Source organism: Ovis canadensis, chromosome 1 (genome assembly GCF_042477335.2).
Source record: "Ovis canadensis isolate MfBH-ARS-UI-01 breed Bighorn chromosome 1, ARS-UI_OviCan_v2, whole genome shotgun sequence".
Taxonomy (NCBI): Eukaryota; Metazoa; Chordata; class Mammalia; order Artiodactyla; family Bovidae; genus Ovis; species Ovis canadensis.
Window position 1 is genome coordinate 114,148,243 of NC_091245.1, and position 17,382 is coordinate 114,165,624.

At 48.3% G+C, this 17,382-nt stretch overlaps 1 protein-coding gene across 2 annotated transcripts; it reads left to right on the forward strand.

Annotated features, from left to right (window-relative positions):
* The first annotated feature begins 6,636 nt into the window (after positions 1-6,636).
* FCRLB (Fc receptor like B) lies at positions 6,637-13,565 on the forward strand. Of its 2 annotated transcripts, XM_069577537.1 has the most exons (6): positions 6,637-6,667; positions 6,939-6,959; positions 7,303-7,557; positions 9,867-10,133; positions 10,828-11,014; positions 11,303-13,565. In XM_069577537.1, the coding sequence occupies exons 1-6, from the start codon at positions 6,637-6,639 to the stop codon at positions 11,346-11,348; spliced, it is 807 nt and encodes a 268-aa protein (XP_069433638.1). In that variant the 3' UTR covers positions 11,349-13,565. The 2 variants fall into 2 exon arrangements, with proteins under 2 accessions (XP_069433638.1, XP_069433649.1); XM_069577548.1 differs by lacking the exon at positions 6,939-6,959.
* Positions 13,566-17,382: the final 3,817 nt, after the last annotated feature.

Sequence of the window (17,382 nt, forward strand, 5' to 3'; positions counted from 1 at the left end):
ATAATCAAGAATGAAAAGGCAACCTATGGAGTGGAAGGAAATATTTGCAAACCCTATAGCTGATAAGGAATTAATATCCAAAATATATAAGAAGCATGAACACTTAGCAGCAAAACTCCAAATAGCTTGATTAAAAAATGGATGAAGAATCTGAATAGGCATTTCTCAAAAGAAGATGTACAGATGGCCAATAGGTATATTAAAAGGTGCTCAGTGTCACAATTTTCAGGAAAAAGCAAATTGAAACCACAGTGAGATACCACCTCACACCTACCCAAAAGACTAGTATCAAAAAGAAGATGACAGGTGTTGCAAGGCTGTGGAGGAAAGGGAACCCTTGTGCACCATTGAGGGGAATGTAAATTGGTGTAGCCACTATGGAGAACATTATGGAGGTTGCTCAACATTTAAAAATAGAACTGCCTAGTGAACAAGAATCCCACGTATGTGTATTAGTCAGCTAAGTCCTGTCTGACTCTTTGCCACCTCATGAACTGTAGCATGTCAGGTTCCTCTGTCCATAGAACTCTCCAGGCAAGAACACTGGTTGCCATTTCCTTCTCCAGGGGTTCTTCCTGACCCAGTGATGGAACCCTAGTCTCTAGCATTGCAAATAGTGGGTATTAGGCCATTTTTTAATGGGAGGGTGGCATTTGAGCAGTAACTTGGCAACATGGGATCAAATCACTAGCCCCCTAGGGACGTGCATGCAAAGCAGCAGGAAGAGCAAGTGCAAAGGTTCTGGGGTGCATATCTGCTGGGCACCTGGAGGGGACACATGCGAGTGGACCTGGTGGAGAGGAAGAAATGGGTCAGACTTAATCCAGGCCACACCGTGAGGCCTCCTGGATGTACTCAGAAAGCAGAAGGGACACCAGGGGTTCTGAGCATGATCAGCCAAGGCCTGAAGGGGCCCCAGAAGTGTCTGCGAGCTGGGGGTAGGGCAAGAGCTCGCCGCGGGACGGGGGTAGGTGCTGGCTTCTCAGTTCTCCCTCCAGGACACTTTGAGGCTGTGCACAAACTTGGGATCGAAGGGCTGCGAGGTGTTGAAACTGGAGAAGCCCAGGATATTGGAGGAGTCCTCCACCACCCCATCCAGGTGCAGAATGGGGAAGTCCATGGTGACGAGGATGTACTTGAAAACGCTGAGTACCTCGAGGCGGTACTGAGAATGAGGTGGGAGATGGATGCGTTGGTGTCAATGAGGATGGTGGGCACTTTTGTCATTGTGGAACTCCTTGAGCAGTGGGGTGGGGGTCCCGGCTGTCGTCCAGCATCCTCACGGACAGAGTCTCCTTGGAGATGAGGAAGCCATGCACCAGTTCCTCCAATCGCAGCAGGCACTCGGCCTTGAGATGAGCACTGACAGATGAGGCTGGCTGAAGGGTAGCTGAAAAACTTGGGGATCCGGGAGATGGCCAGGCTGGTTGTCTTTGTTATTGGGGTACAGGCTGCCAGACGCAAAGCGGAGGTACTGAAGGTGGGACGTCTCCTCGGGACCCACCTTGATGTGGGGATCTCCTTCTCTCCACAGATCTGGCTCACTGTGGAGACAGAAGTGGGGCTGGAGGAGGGTCCCAGGACAGACATGGCCCCCTTGGGCAGGATCTGACACATGGTGTCCCGTGGTCCTCTACTGGCTGTCCTGCTGCAGCCCAGAGATGTCTACTTCCACAGCGGCCTTGGCTGGGACTTTGATGATCCTGTTGATCTGCTGCCGGGCCAGGGTCAGGGTCAGGGCCAGACATTCACTGTGGCCCCACACAGTCTGGTCGTCCAGGATGGCAGCCCTGCGTGGTGATGAGAGCACCTGGCAGGTGGGGCTGGCCCAGGCAACAATCAGCAGCAGCAGCAGCAGCAGAACTCAGCCGGAATCTTCCTCCCCTCCTCCTGGGGACACAGCTGCTGTAGCCCCCACTCGCCACAGATCCTGGTGGGATGGAGGGCTGGGCTTCCTCAAGGCCTGAGGATCAACAAGGGGGAGATGCTGTGGAGCTGGGTGGTGGGGCTGGGGCCAGGGGTGAGGGTAGTCCACAGCGCCCCCTCTCCTGCCTCTGGCAGTGGTCCCCAGACAATCCAAAACAGGGGCCTCCCAGGGAGCAGGGAGGAAGGAGAGGTGGAAGAGGAGAGGGAAAGCCAGGAAGGGGAGGAATAGGAAAGGAGAAAATGGAGGAGGGAAGTGGAGAGTGGAGAGGGGGAAGGAGTGAATGGAGGGGAAGGAGGGAGGAATATACATATCCCTAAATGAAAAGGGAAATCTGTATCTCAAGATATATCTGCATTCCCATGTCCATTGTAGCATTATTCACAATAGCCAAAATATGAAAACAACCTAAATGTCAACAAATGAATGGATAATTAAAATGTATCTAAGATACGTTGTATGTAATACACATATATGTAATAGAATATTATTCAGCCTTAAGAAAAGAAACTCTTGCCATTCATAATATGGATGAACTTGGAAGACACTGTGCCAAGTGAAATAAGCCAGACAAGAGGGACAAATATTGCATGATCTCATTTATGTGTGAAGAAGATCCCCTGAAGGAGGACAAGGCAACCCACTCCAAAATTCTTGCCTGGAGAATCCCCTCGGACAGAGGAGCCTGGCGGGCTGCAGTCCATAGGGTTGCAAGGAGTCGGACATGACTGAGTGACTTAGCATGCATGCATGCATCTTTGTGTGGAATCTGATAGAGCCAAACTCGAAGAAGGAAAGAGTAGAATGGTGGTTTTCAGAGGCCCAGGGAGAGAGAAGAGAAGGTGAGTATGAGGAATTGGCTCATGAGATTATGGAGGAAGAAAAGTCCCATGATCTGCCATCTGCAAACCAGAGGCTTAGGAAAGGGAAACTGAGTCTGAATCCAAAGGCCCGATAACCAGGGGAATTGATGATGTAAATTCCAGTTTAAGGGCCAGAGAAGATGAGGTGAGATGTCTTGGCACAATGAGGCAGGAAAAAAGGGAGGGAGGAGGCAAATTCTTACCTCTGGCTTTTATTCTAAAAGAGAAATATCTAAAACACAATAGCATGTATGCAAAATAATAATACTAAATATTTGTCAAATGTAAATATATGCATGTATGAAGGATTGGAAAGTAAAGTTTGCAGAGCGGGTGTTTGTGTGGAGCAGAGGAGAACAGAAGTATGAATGAAAATTGAAAAATGAAGTCACTCAGTTGTCTCCAGTTCTTTGCGACCCCATGGACTGTGGCCTGCCAGGCTCCTCTATTCATGGATTTCTCCAGGCAAGAATACTGCAGTGTATAGCCTTTCTGTTCTCCAGGGGATTACCAAAGAACTAATGCTTCTGAATTGTGTGCTGGAGGATTCTTGAGAGTCCCTTGACAGCAAGGAGATCAAACAAGTCAATCCTAAAGGAAATCAACCCTGAATATTCATTGGTAGAAATGATGCTGAAGCTGAAGCCACAATACTTTGGCCACCTGATTCAAAGAGCTGACTCGTTGGAAAAGACCCTGAGGCTGGGAAAGATTGAGGGCAAGAGAAGGGGGCGGCAGAGGATGAGATGGTTAGATAGCATCACTGACTCAATGGGCATGAGTTTGAGCAAGCTCCAGGAGACAGTGAAGGACAGGGAAGTCTGGCGTGCTGCAGTCCTTGGGGTCACAAACAGCTGGGCATGACTTAGACACTGAACAACAACAGCTGCAGTGTGTAGCCACTCCCCTTGAGGGATCAAACCCGGGTCTCCTGCATTGCAGATAGATTCTTTACCATCTGAGCTACCAGGGAAGCCCCAGTGTGAATAAAGACAAAAAATAAAACGAGAGAGGAGACTTGAAAAGCCTAATGATGACAGTCTGCCATGAGCATGAGAAAGCAGATTTTAGAGCTGGGACAGATTTCCATTCATATTCCAGCTCTAGCACCACAGGAAACATGTGTAAAATGGAGATAATAATTCTTCCCTAAAGTGCCCTTGCAGGAATTAAAGCAATATGGTCTTCCCTGATGGGCCACGGCTAATACTCCGAGTTCCCAATGCAAGGGGCCTGGTTCGATCCCTGGTCAGGGAACTAGATCCCACATGCTGCAGCTAAGATTTGGCACAGCCAAATAAATAAATAAATATTTTTAATAAATAAATAAAGTAATATCTGTGAGGCATGTGGGGCCATGCCTGCTACATGCTCAGGGATGCAGCACCCACTGAAAGTAAGCTGTGTTCTCATTGATAGCAACAGCAGCAGCATCCCACTGTCATCACTGAAAGGGTCTTATTTCTCAGAATTCTTAGCAGATAATGGTATATCTTGTCCAGAAGTGATGTCGTGATAGCTTCACAGAATTGCTCAGGTAATAAATGATCATTGCTAATTTTCTCTGCATAGTAAAGGTGTGCATAGCAAAGAATTAGAAATTTTTCAGGAAGAAGTTCTGGATGGAGATGAAGATTGAATTTAGGAACGTTCAGAAGAAAGCCTGGAATGAAGAAATGCTGGGTAGGAAAGTCTTCAAGCCAAAACTTGAGCGCTATATGATATGAACCCTATGGGTGATTCCAGAGATTTTCAGGGAAGATTGTACACCTCATGAATTTTGAGTGTAATCAAGTTTTTTTGTGGACTCTGGGGGAAGAGGCTGAGATCTGTATTCTGAGTGACAGGAAGAGAAAATAGAGTCAACTTGGGTAGACTAAGGGAACAGCTGAGGGGTGCATTACATTCTTATCATAAAGATGGTGGCCTGGTACAGAGGTCAGACCTTGGAGGAGATTGTGGATGATGTGCGGAGGCTCATGCTGGTCCCGGATGAGGTGTCAGGCACGTTGGGAGAAGCTGGGAACGTTGCCTAGCCTGGGCCCTCCTAAAGTGGGCAGTTTATAGTCTCTGTTCCTGGTGTCTAGTCCTCTCCTCCCCACAATCCTGAACACCTTATCAATTACCCCCCTGGTTTTCAGACCCATTTTACTCTATCTCTCTTCTATCAAAACGTGCTCTCAAAACAGGATCCGAAGTGACCAGCTTAATTTAAAGGATCAATCGCATTTGCCTAAGGGGCATCTGCATTTTTAACAAAGGCTAGCACATTAAGAGAAACTACGACGAAATTCTCAGAGTGAAACTTTGAGCATCAGCAACGAAGCGGGGGAGAGACCGTCTTAAACCCTGACAGGGTTTGTTCATCTATCTCCTTCCTGCCAGAGTTCCAAAGGAAGAAGGTACCCCAGTATTAAACAGTCACAGATGAGGACCGAACACTGTCCAAGGAGACATACTATCAGGTTGGAAAATTCATTAAGTATTTACAGGAGAATTCAGGTTCCCCACTGCTCAGGGTATGATCACACGGCTTGAAAAGCACAAGAAGTAGAAGTGAGAGGTCAGATCTGAGAAGCTTCCAAGGGGTTGATGCAGTGACTTCTCTAACACAGGTAAGGATTATTAGAACTGGAGTATGGCTGGGGACAGAGAGAAGGAAGGAAAGCCAAGTGCGTGGAGATGCTATGGAGAAGATCATTGGGAAAGGTGGGAAAGAAGGGTTTTCTAATTTCTGAGGTTTAAGGTTCCAGGAAAGGAGACAGAAAGAGGAAACACATAAACATTTCTCCTCTTGATTGTGACATGTAAGACAGTGACACAGAAGGTGGTTGATGAATCATACTCTTCTGTCTATTCACCCAGGGAAGGCCGTGACTTCCAGGTATACAGAACCCGATGTCAGTCTCACTTCCCACCAGTGCCTATCACTGGGAAGTGAGCAGAATAATCCAGGGTGGATCTATTTTTTTTTTAATTTTTATTTTTACTTTATTGTACTTTACAATACTGTATTGGTTTTAGGGTGGATCTATTTTTTAAAAAATATTTTCATTTATTTATTTGGCTGCACTGGGTCTTCGTTGGGGCACAAGTGATCTTTAGTCGCAGCAAAGTGAGGTGAAAGTGTTAGTTGCTCAGCCATGTCCAACTCCTTGTGACTCCATGGAATTCTCCAGGCAAGAATATTGGAGTGGGCAGCCATTTCCTTTTCCAGGGGATCTTCCCCATCCAGGGATCAAACCCAGGTCTCCCACATTGCAGGCAGATTCTTTACTATCTAAGCCACTTAGGTTGTAGTAAGCAGGATCTAATTCCCCAACCAAGGATCGAATCCAGGCCATCTGCTTTGGGAGCATGGAGTTTTAGCCACTGGACTACCAGGGAAGTCCGTGTCCTATGTGGATCTTGAGGACATGAAGATGTCTTTCTCATTTGAGGCTTATCGGACCTTCCTGGATAGGAAGGGAGTGGGATGGGAGTGGGATGTTGTTGGGAGCCTGAAGGTGGCAGGGTCACCTGCCAGAGCCTGGGGTTCTATGTGGCTTTCTTGGGCTGCAAAGGGAACAAAGGCCTTCTCTACAGGAGCTGGGGCTGGCCTGAGACGTGAGGTGGTTTAGGCGTAGTAGGCGGGACAGTGTCTGGTGCTGGGGCATCTGAGAGTTGCCACGTATCCAGCCTGCTCCTGCTCCCTCCAGCCCACCGTGTTCAGAAATGAGGAAAGACTGGGAGAAGCAGCGATGCCTCCCAGGGGTCAGTGCTCAGCGCTGGTCGCCCTGTCTCTGTTTCTCCTCCCACCCCGTGTCAGCGCATCTCCGTTGCTCTGCAGCCGCTGCTGGTAGGTCCACCATGTGGGAGCTGGCAGCCCTTCTGCTCCTGGGTGAGTCCTCAGTGAGGCAACACTGGCCTAAGAACGTTAGGCGCGGGGAAGAGTGGGAGGCAGGGTGTATATGCGTGCTGGGGGGATACTCAATCCTCAATTTGTTTTCTATTTTTGGAGAGGAAAAGAGGAAAGGGGCTTTCTCAGAGTTGAGGGAACTAAAGGCAGAAGAAAAACACACCTTGGGATTTGTTGAATCTTTCCTATGGTCAAGAGAGCCCCCATTTTCCTTTCATCGCCAACATTCTCTTTCTTCTTTCTCATTTTGTAGTTCCAAGCAGTGGGCAAGCTGGTGAGTCTCACACATCCCTCATCCCAATCTTCTGTGAGTTTACTCCAACCGTCCTATGTGACCTGCCTGGGTATTCCCCACTTCTTAGCTGTTCCAGGGTGGTGTCTCTTCTCATACCTTCTCAATCCCTGTGACTGTTTGCCAGCAGGCCTGGCACTTAGACATGGGTGCTCACCAAGGGACTAGTTGATAGCCCAGTGTGGTCTCTCCTCTCCCAGGGACAGACTAGTAACCGGGGTCCTGGAAACTGGCATTTTCTATTTTCCAACCTTAGATCACATCCTTGGGCACCTCACCTTGATTCTCTTTTTCACATTGCCGCCTCCCATACCCTCTCCCCCAGCTACTCTGGAGAAGCCCATATTGTCTCTGCACCCACCCTGGACCACAATCTTCAAGGGGGAAAAGGTAACCTTGCGGTGTGATGGCTATCACCCGCTGCTGCTGGAGCTTCGACCCATTAGCACTCTCTGGTATTTGGGCCACCTACTCCTGCCTTCTTATAAGAAGAGCATCGAGGTGCACACGCCAGGGGTGTATAGATGCCAGACACGCGGAGCACCCGTCAGTGACCCCATCCACCTCTCTGTATCTAATGGTGAGTGTCTGAACACTGGAGGGGCAGCACACATCCTCTGGCAAGGCTGTCCCTCCTGTGGGAGAGGACACGGGGCCACTCGCATTGGGGTAGAAAGAGAGGGTTATATTGAGTCTGCCTGGCACTATGTGAGAGATGCACTAAGGCTTGCATAGCCTCAAAGGTCCCTTTACCATCCTGCCACAGTAGACAGTAAATAAACATTTCTGTTCATTTACTAGCTCAGAAGAGAAGAGAGTCTAAGGACCTGGGATACTGAATACTTTTGAGGAAGAGGATTGGGCAGGAAGGGAAAGGGCAGAGCAAAACAGGAAAAGTGAGGTTCCCTGGACAGGCTGCCTGCAACTGGGGGAATTACTCTTGCTTGAACAGAGTGATGCTTCTTTGTGCCTCCCATTAGTAAAATAGGAAGAATAACAGTGTCCATCTGTTCAGTTATTGTAAAGATTAAAAATGAATTATGAGAGGTTGTCAAAGAAGAAAGCAGATGAACAAAGCACTTTATCCAAATTTTATTACACACACACAAGTCAATTAAGAAACTAATTTCCTGGGAAGACATAAAGAGCTTCCAAACAGAATAAGAGAAGTAACAGTAATTTGTTCACTAGGGCACAGGATTGGCTACTTTGTAGGGAATATTTTGTCATTTTAGCCTGGTAGGCTACATTCTGTATTCAGAATTTAAAAGGTTATCACTCAATGTTCAGATTAGCATTTACCCATTTGTTGCTCAGTCTCTGAATCATGTCAGACTACTTGCAACCCCATGAGACTGCAGCACACCAGGCTTCCCTGTCCTTCACTATCTCCCAGAGTTTGCTCAAACTCATGTCCATTGAGTCAGTAGTGCTGTCTAACCGTCTCATCCTCTGCCGCCAGCTTCTCCTCTTGCCCTTAATCTTTCCCAGAATCAAGGTCTTTTCCAATGAGACAGCTCTTCGAATTAGGTGGCCAAAGTATCGGAGCTTCAACTTCAGCAGCAGTCCTTCCAATGAATATTCAGGGTTGATTTCTTTTAGGATTGACTGGTGTGATCTCCTTGCAGTCCTAAGGACTCTCAAGAGTCTTCTCCAACACAATTCGAAAGCATCAATTCTTTGGTGCTCAGCCTTCTTTATGGTCCAATTCTCATCCACACTCCATGGTTTCTTGTTTGGAAACTGACAGCAAGCACAGATAAGATACTGAATATGATAGACAGTAGTTACTGCTTGCAGAACTGAGAGTACCATAGAGATTGTGGCTATTACTTGCAGAATTTTTTCTCCATGTAAAACACCTAAAGTGGCATTTAGCAGACATTAGGGCTGTGTAATGGAGAAGGCAATGGCACCCCACTCCAGTACTCTTGCCTGGAAAATCCCATGGACGGAGGAGCCTGGTGGGCTGCAGTCCATGGGGTCACTAAGAGTCGGACACGACTGAAGCGACTTAGTAGTAGTAGTAGGGCTGTGTAAACGTTAGCTATTATGATGATCAGGTAAATAAGGGTACTGCAGAAGGTGCCTAAGGCTGTCCTTGGGGGTGGGAGGCCCTCAGGTGTTTTCATTTTCACTTTCACTTTCATGCATTGGAGAAGGAAATGTCAACCAACTCCAGTGTTCTTGCCTGGAGAATCCCAGGGACAGGGGAGCCTGGTGGGCTGCCGTCTATGGGGTCGCAGAGAGTCGGACACAACTGAAGCGACTTAGTAGTAGTAGTAGGGCTGTGTAAACGTTAGCTATTATGATAATCAGGTAAATAAGGGTACTGCAGAAGGTGCCTAAGGCTGTCCTCTGGGGTGGGAGGCCCTCAGGTATGTTTTCTGGAGGAGATAAGATCTAAGTTCAGACCTGCAGGATAAGTAGGCCTCAACTAAAGTAGGTGAAGAGGTCTTCCTGGCAGGTACTAAGGCTCTGGGCAGTGCCAGTTCTCCCAGCAGTAGAGTATGGATGGACTTAGCCTGCATTGTAAGGTGGAAAAGGAAAAGGAGACACGGGGCAGGGGAGAATCCTGAGATGGTGCTGAAAAGGTAAGCAGGGGCCAGGTCAGGAAGGCCTTGATGCCATCTTAAGGCGTTTAAACTGGATTCTAATGGACACTACTCTTTGAGGCTGGAACCAAGTCTCAGCCATCAATACCTAAGATTGGCCTTCCCCTTCCCCTTGCCACGCACCATCTGAGGCTCCTGGGGTGTCCAGTAAGGGAGAAGGGAATTGGTGGCAGAAAAGGGGAAGGAAGAAGGGAGCAAGGAGGTGGAGAAGAATGGGTCACCCCAAGGGCTGGACTTTCTCTTGGAATCAGGCTGTTTGTGCTGACTGTCGTAGACTGGCTGATCCTGCAAGTGCCCTATGCTGCGGTGTTCGAGGGCGAGCCGCTGGTCATGCGCTGTCGCGGTTGGTACGATAAGATCGTCTACAAACTTCACTACTACCACGATGGCCAACCCGTGCGATACTTCCACTCCAGCGCCAACTACACGGTCCCCCAGGCCCGCGCCAGCGATAGCGGGCGCTACCAGTGCTCCGGCACCATGCGCATTCCGGTGGAAAGCGTGCCCATGTTCTCCGCCAAGGTGGCCGTGACTGTGCAAGGTGGGGGAGACGGGGCCGGGGAGGGAGACAAACAAGCCCTGGGAAATTGTGGGACCGAAACCCGGCGGGGAAATGAAGGGGCGGGGGTTATAGTAGCTGGCGAGCTGGGGATTTCTCTGCGGGACCACGAACACGGTCTCTCCTTCTTAGTGTGAAGTCGCACTTGACCTGAAAGCCTGGGTGGGGGCAGGGGTCCTTTCTCTGGGTAGGCACCTATGTAGGGGGCAGCTCTCTCCGCAGCAGCCCCAGCCAGAATGACAGTGGCAGGAAATGGGATCACGGTGGGACTGGGGCGAGGGAACTGCTTCCAGGCGTCCTGAGACCCTTTCTAGGCTGGAGGACCCGAGCTGGATGTCAGTCAGGCGTCTGACCTGGTGCCGCCTCCATTCAAGCTTTCCCCTTCCCTCGTGGACTTGTCTCCCACATTCCCTTCACGTGTATACACAACCTCCTCCCTGGTGGGTTAGAGGCCCTCGTGGGAAACCGGAGCGGGAGAAGGGTCGTGGGACTACAAAGCTGGGCCCGGTTCCCTTGGGACCCTTGCGCCGGCCTAAAGTGCACCTTTGGCCACTGGGCCCCCGCTTCCGCAGAGCTGTTCCAGGCGCCCGTGCTGAGGGTGATGGGCCGGGTGGAGGCTCGCGGCGCGGCCTTCGGAGGAGTGGTCTTGCGCTGCGAGACGCGCCTGCACCCGCAGAAGCGCGACACGCCGCTGCAGTTCGCCTTCTACAAGTACAGTCGCCCCGTGCGCCGGTACGACTGGGATGCGGAGTACACGGTCCCCGAGCCAGAGGTCGAGGAGCTGGAATCGTACTGGTGCGAGGCGGCTACTGCCTCCCGCAGCGTCCGGAAACGCAGCCCGTGGCTGCAGCTCCCGGGCCGCGGTGAGTGACGGCCGTCCCCGAAGCCCTCCGGGCGGGCAGCCCCGGCCGCCCCGCCTCCGCCCGCGCCTTCCGGAAACGCCCGGCACTCCCCACCCCCCGTCCTGCCGCGCGCCCCCCCGCCTCCCGCCCCCCTGCCTCCCTCACCCCTCCCGCCCATTTCCCTCCTGCTCGCGGTCCTCACTCCGCTCCCCGGCCGGGCCCGTCCTTCAGTCCTTCGCCCCCTTCTTCCCCCAGAGGCCGTGGGAGAATGGTTTCAGCCGAGCGGTTCTCTGTGTGTTGTGTTCGCAGGTTCTCCCCTGGACGTGGCGTCCACCACCGCCCCGGTCCTCGGTAACCAGCCGCTTTCCTTCAGAAAGCCCCCGGTGTCCAGATCGGTCCCGTCGGTCCCCTCCGTCCCGAATGTCACCTCAGCGGGGCCGCCGTTCCCCGCGGGCGGAGCCCCCACCGCTGGGCCACCGGCCTGTGCGCCACCGACACCCTTGCATCAAACCGCTGGCGCCCTAAAACCCGACGTGGCGCTTCTGCTCCGAGAAATGCAGCTGCTCCAAGGCCTCCTCAGCCGGGTGGTCCTGGAATTAAAGGAGACGCAGGCCTTCCCAGGGCACACAGTCGAGACCTCCACTTCCCACTCGGCTGTGAGTCAGGGAACCCCTGAGGCCACTACTGTGGAGAGCTGAGGGAGAGGGTGGCTACAGTCCCCTTCGCAGGCACATCCACCTCTGGTCTGTCCTGCTCCCGTCACGTGGAGACCTTCCTAAGCCACCTCTGTTTCATCCCTCTGCCTTGCTGTGGTTTATAAAGTGTGGTAGCTGACATGTCAATCTCACCCAGCACATCTGAGCACATCTGAGTAACCCTAAGGCCTTCCCTCTCATCTCTTCGTCTCACAGATTTCAGTAGGGAAGTAGAAATCTGCTATTTACTGCTTTGAGGTTGACTTTTGGAAGCGAATTTAGTCATCTTTAGCTTTTCATGTAAACCCACAGAACGCATATTTCAGCACAGGCAGTGTTTTGTTACTTAAGGTTATTTTGGTACTAAGCTCTTTGGCACATTTAAGGGGATCAAGTTGTAATTTTTCATCATGAATTTAATGTTAAGGTTTTAATGAATTTAATGAAAGGTTTTCAGTTCTGTTTCTGATGAGTTTATACCTTCAAAGTCCTGTGTTATAGTTTTAGAGACAGAAAGGGATTTGTGTGGGTCTCCCATTCTAGGTTAAGCGTGAGTGTACACTTAGAGCCACCCAGATGCACCTCCACACCAGCATAACTAGACAGACTCTGATGGGTTCTGGTGGCAGCAGGCAGGCCCGGCTCATTTAAGCCTAAATTAAACAACTGCATTGAGAAATCTCTTTGAAGAAAGTTTAAGACAAATTCTCAAAATTGCTGAATTCTAGTTTTTGCGTTTCTTACTTCTGTAAGAGCCATTCCAATACCAACACACAGTTCAATCTTTATAAGTTCCTCATCTGCCTACTAAAACTATGAGATCTCAGCAGAGGTGGTGTGAATTATTTCCAAGAGAATTCTTTCTCATTAGGCCTATACCCCCCATCAGTTAACCTTTACTATAAAGGCTTAGAACTGATAACAACTCCACCCTCCCACCCTTCTAGTCTATAGGTGTTCAGTCACAATGCAATTTCCTTTTCTTTTTGAGTGATTAATCAGTATCACATTAACATCCTTCATCTTTTTCTTCTTCTTACTTTCTTATTTTCTTCAAGTATTATCTTCACCATGTTATTACTACAAAGTCACTGAAATTATGTAAGAAGAGAGGCAGGTGGGTTCACACATATATTACAGTGCAATGTGATAAGTGCTTCTGTGAAACACTAGGAATTCAGCGGAGGAAACTGAATCTTGAAGGAGAGCAAGATTTCCACAAGTGAAGATGGGAAAATATTGAGGAGTGGGGGATGCAGGCTGAGGATGCAAAAGCAGAGACATGGAAGACCATAGTGTGTTTGTAGAGTTGCAAATAATTGAAAGTGGCTGGACAATTATATGTGTTTATGTGTGTGTGTATGGCAGGTGGGGTATATTTTATGCAGAAGGTGGCAGGCGATGAACATGGGGAAGTAGAAAGGGGTCAGAACATGGAAGTCTTGCTAAGAGGTTCTTAAACCTGTTGGAAAATCGGGATGGATATGCGGAAGCATTTTTTATTGAGGGCATAAATAAACCTTACTGGAGGAGAAGCTAATTTAAAATTACAAAAGAGTGATCAAATAAACTGATCTCAACGGACACTTGCTTATACCTTGAGAAGGTATGTTCAGGCACTATAATCCAGTATTGGGGTTCTGGTCTTTGTGCCTCTGCCTTTCAGCTTTCTCTGCAGGCTTAGCTCACTTCTCAGAATCTTTTCCTGGCAAGCCTTCCCGGGCTAACCCGACTCTACTTCAGTGGCCCCATTGTGATTTTGTTTCCCTGATGTTTCTGCTGTCTCTTTATCCAGATAGAAAATGACTAGCATTGATGTCATGACTAGCGCTGATTACCTAATCAAAGAATCTCACCATTAAAAAAAGATCAGTTGATATGTGTAACTGATTCACTTTGCTGCATTGCAGAAACTCACACAACATTGTAAAGCAATTATACTTCAATAATAAGTAATTTAAAAATATCAGCTGATCATTTCTTAAGGGAGTGAAACGGTGAAATAGCCATTCAAAAGAGAGTTTTATCTCTTCAGTATCTCCTCATTCACAGTTAGCAGCCACAATATCTTCCTTCCTGCCACCTACCTCCATTTAAGGCCAGGGATATGGGGGATGGGGAAGAATAAGAACATATGGGTTAGAATGAAAATCATTCATGACGCAACTTCTCTATGTTGTGTGGCAAGGGAAGGAGTAACTTTTATGCCCTTTAGTAGTCTCCATGTCTTTAAGCCCCCTGACTCTCCTTGATCTTCCCCTACAAGACCTATTAATGATCTCCCAGGAAGACTTGCACTAAGGAAATACTGAGAGATGTCAGACAGGCAGCTTACTGGCCATGCTCCTCTGGGGGGTGCTGTGAGTCCTCATCCAGCTTCATCAGGTTCCAACATGCTTTTAGGGAAACAGAAGGCTGGCTAGCCCAGGCTACCCAAGGAGAATCTCAAGCTCATTCTCAAGCAGCAAGGGCAGCAACAGAATGCTGGAGAAACCTGGGGAGGAAGCCACTGCTCTCTGGTTCTCTGGTCACTTCTATGTCTCAGTCTCAGGCCTTGACCCTAAACCTGTGAGTGTCCATGCCAGATATCAGACAAGGACCCCAAAAGTCCTCCATCAGACAGCAGAAAGGGTCCTAGCAAGTTTCCTTTGGATCTCAGCCTCCCTCTCTCATACTGTCCTCCCTGAGTCTAAGCTTCTCATCTGGACTTGACTGTGGAAGGAAGGAATTCAACTCTGGGTTCCACACTTAATGACTTTTGTCCTAAGAGAGTGAATCAAATCCTCTAGGTTCAAGTCCAAACTCCCTATCATGACATATAGAGCAGTCACACGGACCACTTGCTCTCTCCCATGGAGCCTCTTTCATGCCTCTGTGCCTCTGCATATACTTTTGCGTCAACTCTGTTGGTGGGGCATGGGCTGCACAGGCCTTCTGAGTTGAAACTGTCTCATCCGGAAAAAGAGGGAAATAAGAGTACCCTTGAAATGGCAAACCACTCCAATACTCTTGCCTGGAAAACTCCATGGACGGAAGAGCCTGGAAGGCTGTACAGTCCATGGGGTTGCAAAGGGTCGGACACGACTGAGCTACTTCACTTTCACTTAGAGAGGGAAAGACAAATAAATTTTTTTCATTACTAAAGGTTCTAAGTCAGGGGATGCTAAGGTGCTTAGAAGCACAGAGGAGGAGCACTAAGCCCAGCATGGAGGCTCACAAGTCACTTTCCAAAGAGATGATGTCTGCCAGTGCCTATTGATGAACTATTAGGTTATTTCCAAACTTCTGCTGTTTTAAATTATGGTGCAATAAAGATTCTCACACTTAGATCTTTAGATACATATTTGAATATATCTGTAGGGCAAACTCCTAGCCTTAAGTAGAATCGTTAAAGACAATGAGTCTTTTTAAATTTTAATAGATGTTGTCAAATTATGTCTGAGAGAGCTTGTTTCTCTTACCCTGGTCAGGAGAGTACATCTTTGTAGTTATATATTTGTTTTAAAAAGTAAATTAATATATTTTTGGTTGCACTGCGCCTTCGGTACTTTGCGAGGGCTTTCTCTAGTTGCAGCAAGCGGGGGCGGCTGCTCTTCAGTTGGGCACCGGCTTCTTGTTGCAGTGGCTTCTCTTGTTGCAGAGTGCAGGCTCTAGTTGCACGGGCTTCAGTAGTTGAAGCTCGTAGGCTCTAGAGCTCAGGCTTTGTAGTTGTGGCTCCAAGGCTTAGTTGCTCAACAGCATGTAGAGTCTTATCAGACCAAAGATCAAACCCATGTCCCTTGCATTGGTGGGTGGATTCTTATTTATTGTACCACCAAGGAAGTCCTATATTTTAATAAACCCAGAGAAACTCTCGACCCCTTATCTACTATTGAATTCCCCCAGTTGAATCCTGGTAACATTACTAACTTTGTGCTATGCAGCAGCTCAGCAGTGCAATCCTTGCAGAGTCAATGTCCCTGTTTGTAGTTCTAACCCATCCATCGTCTGAATTCTTGTTAGCTGGTCTGCAGTTAACTAAGAGAACGTACTCTTGCATATTTCTTTATTAAATGTGGACTTTCTGCCAAGTAGAGCTCTTATTCCAAGCCAGATCATCCAGTTCTCCACCCAGTTCCCGAGGTGTACTGCATATTAGTTTAGTTTATTCCCCAGCCACTATACCTGCACTGCAGCTTTGAAGATAATTGGTTTCAATGCTTGACATTCTAATAATAATAAGAGGCCTCATATAACTGTACATCCCTGATTCAGCTAACATCTGAGGCTAAAGAACTGGTACACTTAAGTCTTTTTCAGTTCAAAGAGCTGGTGTGGGAGATGACCACTCTCCCATTTCTTTACAGTAAATATGCTCTTCATGTAGAATGTTAAGTTGTAGTAGTCAAGCTAATTAACTCTGGACCTAAAGGGGGCAGAGTATAGAGGTTAAGAACCCTGGCCAGCAGTTAATAAACTTGGGTTCAAACATCACCCTCACTACTTACCATCTGGGTCACAAAGGATAAGACAAAACAGAGACAACAGCAAGACTTGGGCAAGAGATTTTCTCTCTGAAGTTGTATTTCCTCATCTGCAAAGCACAGTAATAACAGTATCTTCCTTACAGAATTGCCAGAGGATTCAATGAGGTTATCCAAGTAACATACTTGATAGAAGCTATTATCACATTATCACTGTAATTCACAGCATCTAAAGTGACATTGACTATAGGATGCACCATTGAACAGAACATTAAGGAAGGAAATTGTGGCCAAATAGCCACACAATGTCTTTTAGGCTTAATTAGAAATAGAAAATTTTAAAATCATAATCACTCTTGAAAGTGAAAGTGTTAGCTTCCAATCGTGTCTGACTCTTTACGACTCCATGGACTGTAGCCCGCCATGGTCCTTTGTCCATGGAACTCTCCAGGCAAGAATACTAGAGTAGCTATTCCCTTCTCCAGGAGATCTTCCCGACCCAGGGGTTAAACCTAGGTCTTCTGTGTTGCAGGCAGACTCTTTACCATCTGAGCCACTAGGGAAGCCCTATAATCACTCTTCAGTTCAGTTCAGTTGCTCAGGTGTGTCTAACTCTTTGTGACCCCATGAACTGCAGGACGCCAGGCCTCCCTGTCCATCACCAACTCCCGGAGTTCACTCAAACTCATGTCCATCGAGTTGGTGATGCCATCCAGCCTCTGTCATCCCCTTCTCCTCCTGCCCCCAGTCCCTCCCAGCATCAGGGTCTTTTCCAATGAGTCAGCTCTTCGCATGAGGTGGCCAGAGTACTGGAGTTTCAGCTTTAGCATCAGGCCTTCCAAAGAACACCCAGGACTGACCTCCTTTAGGATGGACTGGTTGGGTCTCCTTGCAGTCCAAGGGACTCTCAAGAGTCTTCTCCAACACCACAGTTCAAAAGCATCAATTCTTCAGCACTCAGCTTTCTTCACAGTCCAACTCTCACACTGGGAAAACCATAGCCTTGACTAGACAGACCTTAGTCGGCAAAGTAATGTCTCTGCTTTTGAATATGCTATCTGGGTTGGTCATAACTTTCCTTCCAAGGAGTAAGCATCTTTTAATTTCATGGCTGCAGTCACCAACTGCAGTGATTTTGGAGCCCCCAAAAATAAAGTCTGACACTGTTTCCACTGTTTCCCCATCTGTTTCCCATGAGGTGATGGGACCGGATGCCATGATCTTCGTTTTC